General features: G+C 30.9%; 2 protein-coding genes across 84 annotated transcripts in view; one reads left to right on the plus strand and one right to left on the minus strand.

Annotated features, from left to right (window-relative positions):
• Window positions 1–13,739, plus strand: part of dnajc24 (DnaJ (Hsp40) homolog, subfamily C, member 24) — a 276,223-nt gene that overhangs the window by 152,077 nt on the left and 110,407 nt on the right. For 22 of the 34 annotated variants that reach the window (XM_073941886.1, XM_073941897.1, XM_073941887.1 and 19 more), the window contains 2 exons: window positions 91–196; window positions 4,271–4,400. The gene's annotated coding sequence lies outside the window, so the exon portion shown is untranslated. Of the gene's footprint in view, window positions 1–90; window positions 197–4,270; window positions 5,010–13,739 lie in introns of those variants that run through there. The other 12 variants (XM_073941906.1, XM_073941874.1, XM_073941889.1 and 9 more) reach the window with 4 other exon arrangements.
• The window catches only part of pax6a (paired box 6a), an 82,267-nt gene continuing 75,721 nt past the window's right edge, over window positions 7,194–13,739 (minus strand). For 49 of the 50 annotated variants that reach the window (XM_073941717.1, XM_073941703.1, XM_073941697.1 and 46 more), the window contains 6 exons: window positions 12,628–12,786; window positions 12,096–12,178; window positions 10,206–10,356; window positions 9,899–10,011; window positions 9,610–9,751; window positions 7,194–8,231 (listed from right to left, as the gene is read on the minus strand). In XM_073941717.1, the coding sequence (XP_073797818.1) occupies window positions 8,146–8,231; window positions 9,610–9,751; window positions 9,899–10,011; window positions 10,206–10,356; window positions 12,096–12,178; window positions 12,628–12,786 (734 nt within the window). In that variant the 3' untranslated portion in view covers window positions 7,194–8,145. 50 annotated transcript variants of the gene reach the window in all.

The raw sequence follows: 13,739 nt of genomic DNA on the forward strand, positions 1-13,739 counted from the left end.
TCATATTTAAATGCTCCTCGACTGCAGAACGGGGACACACATCTCCCTTTCATTGGTGTTTTTTTTTTTTTTTTTTTTGCCTCCTCTCAGCTTTATCCTGTGCTGCTGGTGTGAGAATCAGCCTGGCATTTGATTCAGTGCAGAAGCAGGAGCAGCAGCACCTGGATTTCCTCTGCAAGCACTTCACCAAAACAAGGTGTGAGCTTCTGATAAGTGCAGTTATTTTAAACTGATCATCCGAAAATACTCACTTTTGTCCCTATTCATGTGGAGACCATTGATATATTATATTATATTTTATTATATTATATTTTATTGCGTAAAAAACTTGCTGGATAAGTTGGCGGTTTATTCCGCTCTATAATATAATATAATATAATATATTATAATATAATATAATATAATATAATATAATATAATATAATATAATTAGTTTGCTAGTTGTTCTTCTTTATTAATGTTTATATATTAGTATATTATGATATATAACTATCTATTATATTAAATAACTAAACCTTATGTTGATTTATCATTATCATCGTTATTATTATTTTAATTGAATTAATATATAGTTTTTTATTTTTAATTATTTATTAATTACTTTTTATTTTAAGCTTAATATTATTAGCCACCTTAAGCATTTTTTGTTTTATTTTCCACAGAACAAATCACTGTTATACAAGACTTGCCAAATTACCCCTTGCATAACTAACTTAATTAACTTAGTTAAGCCTTTAAATTGCACTTTAAGCTGAATACTAGTATCAGAAATGAGTATAAGAAATGATAAGCAGAGGAAGAGAGACTGAATACATGAAATGTCACCAGCTGAACTTGACCTTTTGTCACCCGGGTGAGCATCACAGCTCATGTGTGCAAAAAAAAAAAAAAAAAAAAAACACACACGGCCAGAACTGTGCCTCTTCACGGCCTTTTGTTCTTATTCTACTCTGAAATCCTTCACAAATGAACCTCAAGAAAAGGTCTGTTGTTGTTTGTTTCTCAGTCTGGTTCAGAGGAGTCTTTTACCTCTCAGCTTCTCCTGTGACTAAAAACATATAAGCAGATCAGCTCAAACTCTCAGAGCCATGAACACAGAGCAGACATTTCTGGGGTTTCCATTTCCAAGCGGGTTAAAAGTGATCGCTGGAGGCGGAACACACAAGTTCACTGAGGAGAAAAAAAACACCACACGCTGATTCTGACCAGCGTTCATACGTCAATGACTCAAACTTGAGCTAACTTTAAAAGCTAGCTGCTATGTGTGTGTTTTTTCATGTATCTCTTTATTGGTTGTGTAATAATTTGTCTGCTTGTTTTGTCATTCATTTTATTATCTGATCTATGCATTTATTGATCTGTTTTTGTTGTTGTTGAATTGTTTGTTCAAATGTTTGTTTGTTCTATTTTTCATTCTATTTTTCTGTCCGTCAGTCTGTCAGTTGTTTGTTCACATGTTTGTTTGTTCATCTGTTCATTCCTTCACGTTTGTTTGTTCATTCCTTCACACATTTGCTTGTTCATTTTGTTCTCACGTTTTTTCATTTGTCAAATCGTTTTCATGTTTGTTTGTTCATTTGTTCATTCATTCTCATGTATGTTTGTTCATTTGTTTATTTATTTTCACATTTGTTTGTTCATTTGTTCATTCCATCACACATTTGTTTGTTCATTTGTTCATTTATTAACATGTTTGTTCATTTGGTCACACGTTTGTTTGTTTATGTGTTCATTCATTTACACGTTTGTTTGTTCATTTTTTTATTCATTCACATGTTTGTTTGTTCATTTGTTCATTAATTTACACATTTGTTCATGTGTACATTCATTCACACGTTTGTTTGTTCAGTTGTTTGTTCATTCATTCACACGTTTGTTTGTTCATTTGTTTGTTCATTTGTTCATGCCTTCACATGCTTGTTAGTTCATTTGTTTATTCCTTCACACATTTGTTTGTGCGTTTGTTCTCACGTTTGTTTGTTTGTTTGTTCATTCGTTTTCACATTTGTTTGTTCATTTAGTCATTCGTTCTCACCTTTGTTTATTTGATTATTCAGTCACATGTTTTATTTGTTTGTTCATGTGTTCATTTGTTCTCACGTTTGTTTGTTCATTTGTTTTCATGTTTGTTCAGTTTTTCATTAATTCTCATGTTTGTTGATTTGTTCATTCATTCACACGTTTGTTTGTTGATTTGTTCATTCATTCACACGTTTGTTTGTTGATTTGTTCATTCATTCACACGTTTGTTTGTTGATTTGTTCATTCATTAACACGTTTGTTTGTTGATTTGTTCATTCATTCACACGTTTGTTTGTTGATTTGTTCATTCATTCACATGTTTGTTTGTTGATTTGTTCATTCATTCACACGTTTGTTTGTTGATTTGTTCATTCATTCTCATGTTTGTACATTTTTTCTCATGTTTGTTAATTTTTTCATTTATTCTCACATTTGTTTGTTCACTTGTTCATTCATTCACACATTTATTAAATTGACTATAGTTTTACACACTTTTATTCTTTTTATTTATTTCATTATTGTTTGCTTTTTATTGTTTTGTTCATCTATGTCTTTTGGTTGTGTGTTTGCTTATTCATTCAATTCCTCATTCATCTATAAAATCACTTGTTCACATATTTGTCAGTTTATTTACATATTTTATCAATTTAATTATTAATTTTTTTCTGCTATCTGTATTTTGGTCGTACAATCGTTAGTTCACTTTTTTGTTTGTTTATTGTTCATTCATTTGTTCATTGATTCACACATTTGCTTGTTCCTTTGTTCATTTATTTACATTTTTTATTTATTTGATTGCTCATTAACACTTTTATTCTAATGTCTGTTTTATTCTGCTGTCATACAGTTTGTCTGTCTGTCTGTCAGTCACTTGTTTGCTCATTCATTCATGTTTATAAATTAAATTGCTCATTTTATTGTCTTTTGGTTTTATAGTCGATTGTTTGTTTGTTCGTTCGTTCATTTGTTTGTTCTTTTGTTCATTCGTTTATTCATTCATTTATTCATTCATTTGTGATAACTTTTGTTGTATCTATCTGTCTCTGGTTGTATACGTTACATCTATACGTTGTATCTGTTTCATAATTTCAAAATGTCTTTACTTAAGATAGAATATCCAGCCATCCATCCATCAGTTTGTTTGATCTTTTATTATTCTGTCTGTCAGTCTGTCAGTCTATCTTATCTGTTAATTTGTTTCTTCATCTGCTCATTTGTTTGTTCATTCAATCCATTCATTTCATCATTCATGATAGCATTTATTATTATCTTGTCTACCTGTTGGTTGTATGTTAGTCATTTAAGTTTTGTCCTTTAAGATAAAATTCATTAATTAATTAATTCATTCATTCATCTGTTCGTTCATTCATTCATTAGTTCGTCCGTCCGTTCGTCTGTTCGTTCGTTCATTCGTTCGTTCGTTCGTTCATTCGTTTATTCATTCATTCATTCATTCATTCATTTATTTGATCTTTCATTGTTCTAATTTGTTCACTTTTGTTGATTAATTTGATCGTTTGTTTTTTCTGTTCATTAATTTGTTGTCTGTCTATCTCTACCTATCTTTTAATTCGAAATCTCTTTCTATCTATATGTTGTTTGTTCATTCATTGAGTCATTTCATCATTCATGATAACATTTGTTCTGTCTATCTATCTGCATGCCTGTCTGCCTGTCTGTCTGTCCCTGTCTGCCTGCCTGTCTGTCTGTGTTATTAACTTGAATGATATAACATGTTTGTATACTGTCCTGGTATACATACTGTAATAGCTGTCAAATCTGCTTGTCAAATTTACTGGATTGTATTTGATAAATCTGAATTTTACAAAGGCTCTACAATATGCATATTATCTGCACTGTCTAATTCCATTAATAATTCATTGAGTTAAATGATCTCCTGCTTCTTAAACTCCTATACCAAATTGATATTAACAGACTGCGGATTTACAGTTCAATTTAATCATGCATTTTATGTTTAGCAAAGTCGATTCATAAATATAACAGTCATTTAAAAACAACAACCTAAAGTTTAGTTCTCTATTTCTTTTTGCTGCCTTCGCCATCAGTTTAAATCTTACTAATTACACCCAAGAAAACTTAGATGATTTTCATTTCCATTAATTTACATTATAAAGGGCAGTCGAATGCAAATTACATACATTTTCCAGTATACTGTATCATTTAATCTTTTTATGTGTTGTTTGTGCTGTTTCTAATTTTTGTTGTATTTTCTGTACGTGATGAACAGGCCAATCCCAGTCTCTCGTACCTGACCGTTTTCTGCTGTAAGGATTCATCTCTATATTTCCCTCCCTGCTGGGTCTCCCGAGGGGGCAAAATAACAGACTTTACCCTGCAATCATTCCTTACACATACTGGTAAGATTAAATCTGTTGTTTTTATGCTTTTCTTTAAAGTAAACAATTACAGGAGTTTATTTTTGTTAGATACTTTGCTGTTTTCATATAGTTATTTTTTTGAATGTTTCTTTATCGAATGTCACACCTTTTTCCTTTTCTACATATGAATATACAATTGCAAACAGAATTATTAGCCCCTCTTAATTATTAGCCCCCTGTTTGTTTTTTTCTCCAATTTCTGTTTAATGGAGAGAAAAAAAATTCAACACATTCCTAAACATGATAGTTTTAATAACTCATCTCTAACAACTGATTTATTTTGTTTTTGCCATGATGACAGTAAATAATATTTGACTAGATATTTTCCAAGACACTTCTATACAGCTTAAAGTGACATTTAAAGGCTTAACTAGGTTAACTAGGCTAGTCATTGTATAACGATGGTTTGTTCTGTAGACTAAAAAAAAGACAGCTTAAAGAGGCTAATCACTTTGACCCTAAAATAAAAAAAATAAAATTATTAAAAAAAATAAAAACTGCTTTTATTCATGCTGAAATAAAACAAATGTTAAACATATTATCAGACATACTGTGAAAATTACCTTGCTTTGTTAAACATCATTTGGGAAATATTTTTTAAAAAGAAAAAGAAATTAAAAGGAGGTTTAATAGTTCTGATTGCAACTGTATGTTTGTGTGTATGTAATTAATTTGGATTACTATCATTACTATTACTCTTCATATTTAAAAGGTTTATATTGAACCCCAGAAAAATGCTGAAATATTTTGGATTGTTTGGATGAGGAGTTTCCACCAGTGGTGAAAAGAGTTCTGAAAAATCATGCATAAGTAAAAGTACCATTTGCCTAAAAATGTAGTGTGAGTAGCAAGTATCAGTATCTGAATATGATCAGTATCAGAATCTGAAAAGCATCAGTATCTGAATATTACTCAAAGTAAGAGTAAAAAGTTAACCTTTCAAAAGTATGCAACAGTAGTGAGTATTAGGCTGTAAAAAGCTGATGCATTTACATGAGTTTTGTGGATGTGTGTAAACGTTACAATCTGTAGTGCATTTAGTTATTGGCCATCAGGCACATGACATTATAAGATGTTAATATTAGCTTAGATTTAAGTTGTGATGTCAGGTGACCAAAATTTAATGTCTAGCCAGCGTCTAATGACATTGTTATTTTGATGTCCAATAACAACGTCAAATGACATTGATATTTGGTTAATTTTAGGTTGGGTTAAAAACTGACCCAAATCCAACGTCAAGTTAACATCTTAAACCAACCTCATATTAAAGTAAAATACTGACATTTATTTGTCAGGTGTAGTGACTGCAGGATGAAGGAAGGTAGTGGAGTAAAAGCACTAATACTGCACAAAAACTGTACTCAAGGGAAAGTAAAAGTACACATTTTTAAAACTACTTAGTAAATTACATTTTCTGAGAAAAACTACTTAATTACAGTCATTTGAGTATTTGTAATTTGTTACTTTACATCACTGGCTTCCACCCAGTGTGTAAAGTGCTTTGAGTGTCCAGAAACACACTATATAAATATAATTATTATTGTTTCATTTATGTAGCTTTCACATGTGTGTGCAATAAAATTAAAATGACATTTCACTCAAGCACATAACTATACATCAGATGTCCAGAGAAACTAACATTAATGACTGGTATAAACAGTTAATTTAAATGAAAAACAAAATGCTAAAGATTATGTGTTTTTAATTTCAATCATTTGAAAGATGGACAATTCACTAGTTTATTTGTATTTTTCCTATGAATTCAGGGTGTCTGCGGGGTCTTAAAAAGTATTAAAAGTTGATACATTAATTTTGAGAAATTTAAGGCCCTTAAAAAGTATTAAAAAGTCTTTTTACAAGGTATTTAATTTTGTATCATTTTTGATTCTACAATGTATAGTTGTATGCTAAAGTTTGCCTGAATTTTATCTGAATATTGGGCTGCTGTATCGTTTAAGGAGTTGATAAAATCCTGCAGTTCTATAGGCACCAATTATCATTTTTATTCGATATATGCATAATGTTTTAGTTTAGGATTAGTTTCTTACAATCAGTTATTATAACAGTTATATATTCAGTACATATACTGTACATTAAAACATTGCCAATGTTACTGGGTGAAACCTAAAGTGACAATGAGGTTTTAACATGTATGGAAAGAGTCTTAAAAAAGGTATTGAAAGTTTCTGAATTTCACTTTCTAATTGCTGTAAATACCCAGGAAAAATAGTTTTATTTTTCTATTTGAGAATGCTTTTAACTAAATTAATTGGGTAAAATTAAATAGGAGACTTATTGAAGGACAAACCTGGAGCATTAGAGAAACTGTTGAAATATAGGCGTCATATTATGTAACTTACAACTAATAATAAATAATAATTTACAACAATAAATCTATAAGATACATTGAAATATATATTTTCAATTATTTTTAGTTGGTTGAAATCAAGAGAAGCAAAAAATTTCAAAATTTTACTTGAAATTTTGTAGTTTGTAGTTTTTGTTTTTTTTTTGCATTATTTTGCTTGAACTTAATTGTATTATCTTTCAGTTTGGTGAGTAAAATATTATTTTAATAAATATATCTGTTTATTAAATCTGTTTTGTTTAAATTTACTAAAATACATTGCCTGTATTTACTGACAAATGTATAAAAATATTCATTTTTAAAATGGGGTGTACTCAATCATGCTGAGCACTGTGCATCATTGTTAATGACATTTAAAAAGTGTCCCTCTGTGAAAAGCATGCCTGCATTGAACATTCAGAGAATTATAAAATGGAATTAATTTTATTATAGAAATTGTTCTGCGAGACTTCTAGGGAAGACAAATACTTACATTTTGACATAAACAAAACTGAATTATATCGAAGACACAATCTACCGTTTTTAAGCTACCAAACATTTTCCTCCTCCGGTTCAGCAACAAAAACAGCTCACTTTCACCTGCAAGCTCTGAAAAAAAAATGCTAATTCTGGACTGGCTTCCTCTGAAACTCTGTTGCTGTGTTTGTTCATCTCGAAAAGATTACAGAGATCGTTTTGTTACTACAGGTCCACGCTTGAAACAGAAATGGGCAGAAGTTCTTGATATAAGCGGCAAATGAGAAAATGATGAGTAAAACCTGCACAAATGTTCCTCCGTTAACCGATTCAAGGCCAAATTACAATGTTGTTTCTTTTCCTTTTTTAGTTTGGTCTTATAAAAGCCAAATGTATTCAGCAATTTGATAGTCAGCTGCAGGTGTTTTCAGTGGCCAGGACATTCTCGTTCTAGAGAGCGTCTGATTGGATAAAAATCTTTGCAGTGCAGGATGAGTCATCAATATGGTCTACTGACAGTCCATCCACGGTTGTTCAAAAAAAAAAATTTTTTTTTCCTTTTTTTGTCATAACATACAATTGGCCATTACATGTACAAATACATCAAAATGACTTAGGTTGGAAACTGAAAAACAGATTTTTTTACGATATAATACCGGGCACTTTACAGAAGTCTGTTCTCTTTTATTCTTCAAGTCTTTGTGTCCAAAGAATGATAGAGAAGTGGCACTATCCCCGTACAAAAAAAGAGGTCCTTTAGAGTCTCCTCCTTTCCTTCTGTGGTGAAATACTGCTGAACACCCCTGTCTTGTAGCCGAGAGACATCAGGAGGTGAAGGAGCTTCTCTTTTTTTTTTTTTCTCTCCTCTGATTTCCTTTTTTGTTCTTGTGCGTCGCGTTCTCACTGTAGTCTGGGCCAGTATTGGGACATGTCTGGTTCACTGCCTGGCACTTGAACGGGTACAGACACTCCAGGTGAGATTAAACCTGTGGCATAAGGAAAGATTGTAGAAATAATTAGACTCCTCATTTTGTGTTGATTAGCACATACACTCATACATACGTTGCATAGTAAATGTTTTTTTTTAACTAAATATAATGAAGGTTTTTACAAATATTTATTTATTTATTTCACTTTTTTATCTAAATGTAATGAAGCCTTTTACAAATATTTATTTATTTATTTATTTATTTTTTTTTTTTTTTTTTATCTAAATGTAATTAAGGCTTCTAAAAATATTTATTGATTTGTTTATTTTTATTATTTATCTAAATGTAATGAAGGGTTTTACAAATATGTATGTATTTATTTATTTATTAACATTTTTTGTTTTTTTAAAACAAAATGTATTGAAGGCTTTTACATATTTATAATTATTAAATATTATTTATCTGAATGTAATTACGGCTTTTAAAAATATTTATTCATTTGTTTTCTCTTCGGCTTAGTCCCTTCATTAATCTGGGGTCGCCACAGCGGAATGAACCACCAAAATATTTCTTTATTTATTTATTTTTTTGTAAAAGCCTTCATTACATTTGAATTATTTTTATTATATTTAATTTTTTTTACAAATCTGTCAATATTTTAAAAAGTGCAAAAAGTTTTAAGATTCATAAATTATTATATACTCATATGTTTTCATGCTATAACAGCAATTGAATATATATGTATGTATTTTTTTTTTTACATATTGTTTACATATTTTTTAAAAGCAAAGAACTTATTACAATTACTACATTTTTCATTTTCAAATTTTTAATTAATAAGGATTTCCATATTATGAAGCATAAGATTATCACGCAATATATTTTACCAAAAATGAGGCATCATGAAATATAAAAAAACATTTTAAAATAACAAAAAATGAATAAATAGCTAAATGTAGAAAAGTTTACACGTATAGACCATTTTACTAAAAAAGTTACTGAATGGCACTTTTCTAGTTCATCATTTTCAAATTCAATTGTTTTGAAGCTTGTCTTTTTATGTAATTTGATTCTCAAAAAAATAAATATTATTTATATTACTAAATATAAATATTTTTAAACCACTTTAATATTAATAATTAAGCTTGTCATATTATGTAATTGTTAAAGAAAATGCATAAATATTTTAGGATTTTTTAAATTCAAAATTTAATAAATGTAAATGCAGAATGTTTAGGTTTTACATTTTACGTTTACATTTCTTAGAGCATGTTTCTTGATAGTGCACATTGTAGCAAAAAAAAATAATTATTATTTTGTAAATATATTATTAATTTAAATTTTAAAAAGTTCAATATTCAGATTTTAATTTTTTTTTATTATTTTTTTATTTTTTTATTTTATTTTATGCAAATTCAAATGCAAATTCTCTTACCCGTTGAGGTTGTGCCCGAGGCGGCCATTGATTGGCTGTTCATATGCGCCTGCATGTGCGGGGGTGTGTATGTGTCATAGCTCCGCCCGTTTACTGAAGGACTAGTGGGCAACATGCAGGAGTAGGATGAGGTCTGGCTGGGCTGTGAAGAGGGTAAGAAGGGCAAACCTGTCAACAACACTCATGTCTCGCATAAACAACCTTCTAGTCTTGTCTGTATGCTGCGCTTGCGTAAGACCTTACAGCGCTCAGCAATATCAAATTACTAATCCTCTCAAACTGGACGTACTTGCATAGGAAGGTTGTTGGCCATGGTGAAGCTTGGCATTGGTGGCAGGGCGCTGTATGTGTTCGTAAGAGCTGTGTCTGATCTGCCCAACATGGAGCCTGACGTAAAGGATACTGTTTAAAGGATAAAAATGCACACTTAGTATCTTGCTTATTAGAAGTAGTGGGTGCATTCGAGTAGATTGGGACACTTTTGCCATTGAGATGACTGGAAAACAATGTCCCAGTCAACCCAAATTTGCACTTGATTAAATAATGTTTGCTTTATTAAAATAGTATTTGCTTATCAATCATTTTCAAGCGTTTACCTGGCGTTGTGGGCTGAGGGATTGGTTGATAGACACTTGTGCTGAAGCTGCTGCTGATGGGTATGTGACTTGAGGAATTACTGGCTTGTCTTCTTTGATTTCTTAACTTTTCCTCCCTCCTCCATTTCGCTCTTCTGTTTGAGAACCAGACCTGGATGCACATATTTTTGTTTAGTTGGTGTGAATCTATATATATAGACAATTTTGCTGCAGATTTAATTTTCAAATACATATAGATTTCCATAAGGATTTCCATATTATGCAGAATAAGAGCACCTCTCTACATATTTTATACAAAAATATTGAATTTTGACAGATGAAATAACATTTTAAAATAACAAGAATAATTACTTAATTGTAGAAAGGTTTAGACTTATAAAATTATTTTTATTTTACTGAAAATATGGTACTTTTCTATATCATTATTTTCAATTTCAAATGTTTTATAGATTTTTTATGCAATTTAATTTCTCAAATGCATAAATGTGTTACAGAAACATGAAATATAACATATTTATATTATGAAATATGAACAATTAAATAAACATTCTTTAAACCATTTTAATGTACATATTTATGTTTAATTGGTTATCAATAATTAAATAGAGCAGGTAATAGAAATACAGACCCTGTAGAGTAGTATAGAGCTTAAAGGTCCCTAAAGCGCTTTGAAATGTGCAGTTTTATTCGATGTTTGACCTAATCTCAACTGAAACATGAAGACAGGGTGGAGCAAATAGTAACTCCTCCCCTTTTTGTAACAGCTCTGTCTGTGAGAGTGGTCAAGCTCAAGCACATATAGTAATAGCATCTTTAAGGGGGTGGGACATCTTAGATACTAGAGAGCATTTAATTGGTCAGAGGATTTGATGGTAAACTGATGTACATTTGACATCAGAATTATTAGCCCCACTTTGAATTTTTTTTCTTTTTTAAATATTTCTCAAATGATGTTTAACAGAGCAAGGAAATTTTCACAGTATGTCTGATATTTTTTTTTCTTCTGGAAAAAGTCTTATTTGTTTTATTTTGGCTAGAATAAAAGCAGTTTTACATTTTTAAAAAAACATTTTAAGGTCAAAATTATTAGCCCCTTTAAGCTAATTTTTTTTCGATAGTCTACAGAACAATCGTTATCCAATAACTTGCCTAATTACCCTAACCTGCCTAGTTAACCTAATTAACCTAGTTAAGCCTTTAAATGTCACTTTAAGCTGTATAGAAGTGTCTTAAAAATATCTAGTAAAATATTATTTACTGTCATCATGGCAAAGATAAAATAAGTCAGTTATTAGAGATGAGTTATTGAAACTATTATGTTTAGAAATGTGTTGAAAAAAATCTTCTCTCTGTTAAACAGGAATTGAGGAAAAATTAAATGGGTGTGGGAGGGGGGGTCTCTGCCAATTAAACTTTGGCTAATAATTCAGGGGGGCTAGTAATTCAAATCATAATTTGGCAAATATTTAAAAAAGAAAAAAATCAAAGGGGAGCTAATAATTCTTACTTCAACTGTACATGGGGGTTTATTTCCTGTTGAAACAGGAACTTTGAATGCTAATTTGTTTTTTTTTTTGGTTTTATTTTATAAAGTAAAATGTATTCATTTAGATCACAGATACTTGATAGTGATAGCGATACTAGACAGATACAAATCGATTTAGTGTGTGGGACATTCTCATTCTACAGAGCGTCTGACTGGATGGAAATGATGAGTCATCAGTATTTTTGTTGTTTCTTCTGAAGGAGAGATTTACTTGATTTATTAAAAACTAAAATGTTGTTTTCATAACAATAGTTTACATGCCAAAAATCTTGTAAAAACAAGCATTATTTGACGATGCCTATTCATCCTGTTTTTGTACATTAGTTTGTCCTGTTTTCACTCACCTGTATTCTTGCTTCTGGTAAATCTATTTTTGCAGCAAGTCTTTCTCGTGCAAAAACGTCAGGGTAGTGCGTTCTTTCAAACTCTGGTGGAAACAAACAAAAATAGGAAACATTTTGAAAATGCTACAATATTGGGCAAAAAAGTTAAATATTTGATATTTTTTAGGGCCGGGTAACTTAAATGTCCGCATTTGATTAGTTTATTACAAATAATTAATATGGCTTAAACACACTTGCTATTGATATTTTTTAAAAATGAACCATAAATATTTAGTATATTTTAGTTTAGTATAAATAGTTTATTATATTAAAATCTTTTATCTTAAGCACAAATAGTTACGTATAAACATAAATCATCACTTTATTGCAAATGCATACAAGTTTGAATCTGGAATACAGAACATAAGAATATTAATCAATTCTTTTAAGGACATATATTAAACTAGCCACATTTCAACAAGTTATATTGTTCCTAATTATTTTGTTAGTTTGTAACAGATGCTGTAATATTCGCTATAATCTCCATGTTTACCTTTTTCAAGTGCTTCTATTTGTTCTTGTGTGAAAGAAGTGCGATTCCTTTGCAGTTTTCGTTTAAGCTGAAGCCTCATTTGGGTCTCATCTGAGTCCTCGCCATTGGAGCTTATTGAGTTTGTGTTCTCACCGCCTCCGTCTGACTGTTGGCAACCATCTGAAAATCAAATTAAACATAACATGTAAGTTTATCCTATTTAGAAAATTATTACAGCACTTTTCAGGCCATAGCATGGCCCTCCGCAATATTGTTAGAAAACATTTAGCGCACAATCGCTTAGATCTTTCCTCCTTGTCTCACAAAGGCTCGAGGGCTTTACAGAAATGCGATAAAATGTCCCAGAAAGCTTTTAAAAAAGCAAACACCCTCTCTCCCCCCAACTTTTCATTCCAGGGTTCTTCAATTAGGCTACGGCCACCATATGGGCGTTTGCAGAGCTATTGAGGTGACCACCAATACTTGAATAGGAGAAGGATGCTTTCACAGCCACACAATGCACGAGAGTAAGGGTAACTCTTAAATGCTCGCTGCGAGGACGGATGGCAAACTTTTTCGTGGGTTGAATTTTGAGGACACAATTGGACGGGGCGACAAAAGGATTCTCTCGAGCAGTCATTGTAGCACGAGGATTCCAGTCAACAGACTTTTCAGCTCGCCGTGTTAACCTTTATGCTCTACTGTCATTAATCACTGTCCCTAGGGCCGGCCCCGTTCAACTGAGGTTGGATTTATACCTTCTTATAGGCACAGGGAGAAAAACAGCCAGGCCACCATGAATGAGATATCTAAACGCAGAGACTCTTGTTTGTCAGACAAGAGAGGATAGAAGTGGCAACTGTGAGTCGATAAGCTTTAACCTGCTGTGTTGTTAGACACCAGTGGCTAATTAACCCACTTAGTGGTAGCAAATATGTTTTGACAGTAAAAAAATGAGTGTGGAATTTGAAAAGTCTATTGAAAAAAACTTGTTGATATTTACTTGTCAACTAAGGAATGAATGAAGCTCTACAAATGATCAGTTGTCTAAATTAACATTTTTTTTGTCAAAGTTTTATTCAAGGAATACATGTTTTTAGCTCAAATGCATATATACATACATACATATATAT

The sequence above is a fragment of the Danio rerio genome, chromosome 25 (genome assembly GCF_049306965.1).
Source record: "Danio rerio strain Tuebingen ecotype United States chromosome 25, GRCz12tu, whole genome shotgun sequence".
Lineage (NCBI taxonomy): Eukaryota > Metazoa > Chordata > Actinopteri > Cypriniformes > Danionidae > Danio > Danio rerio.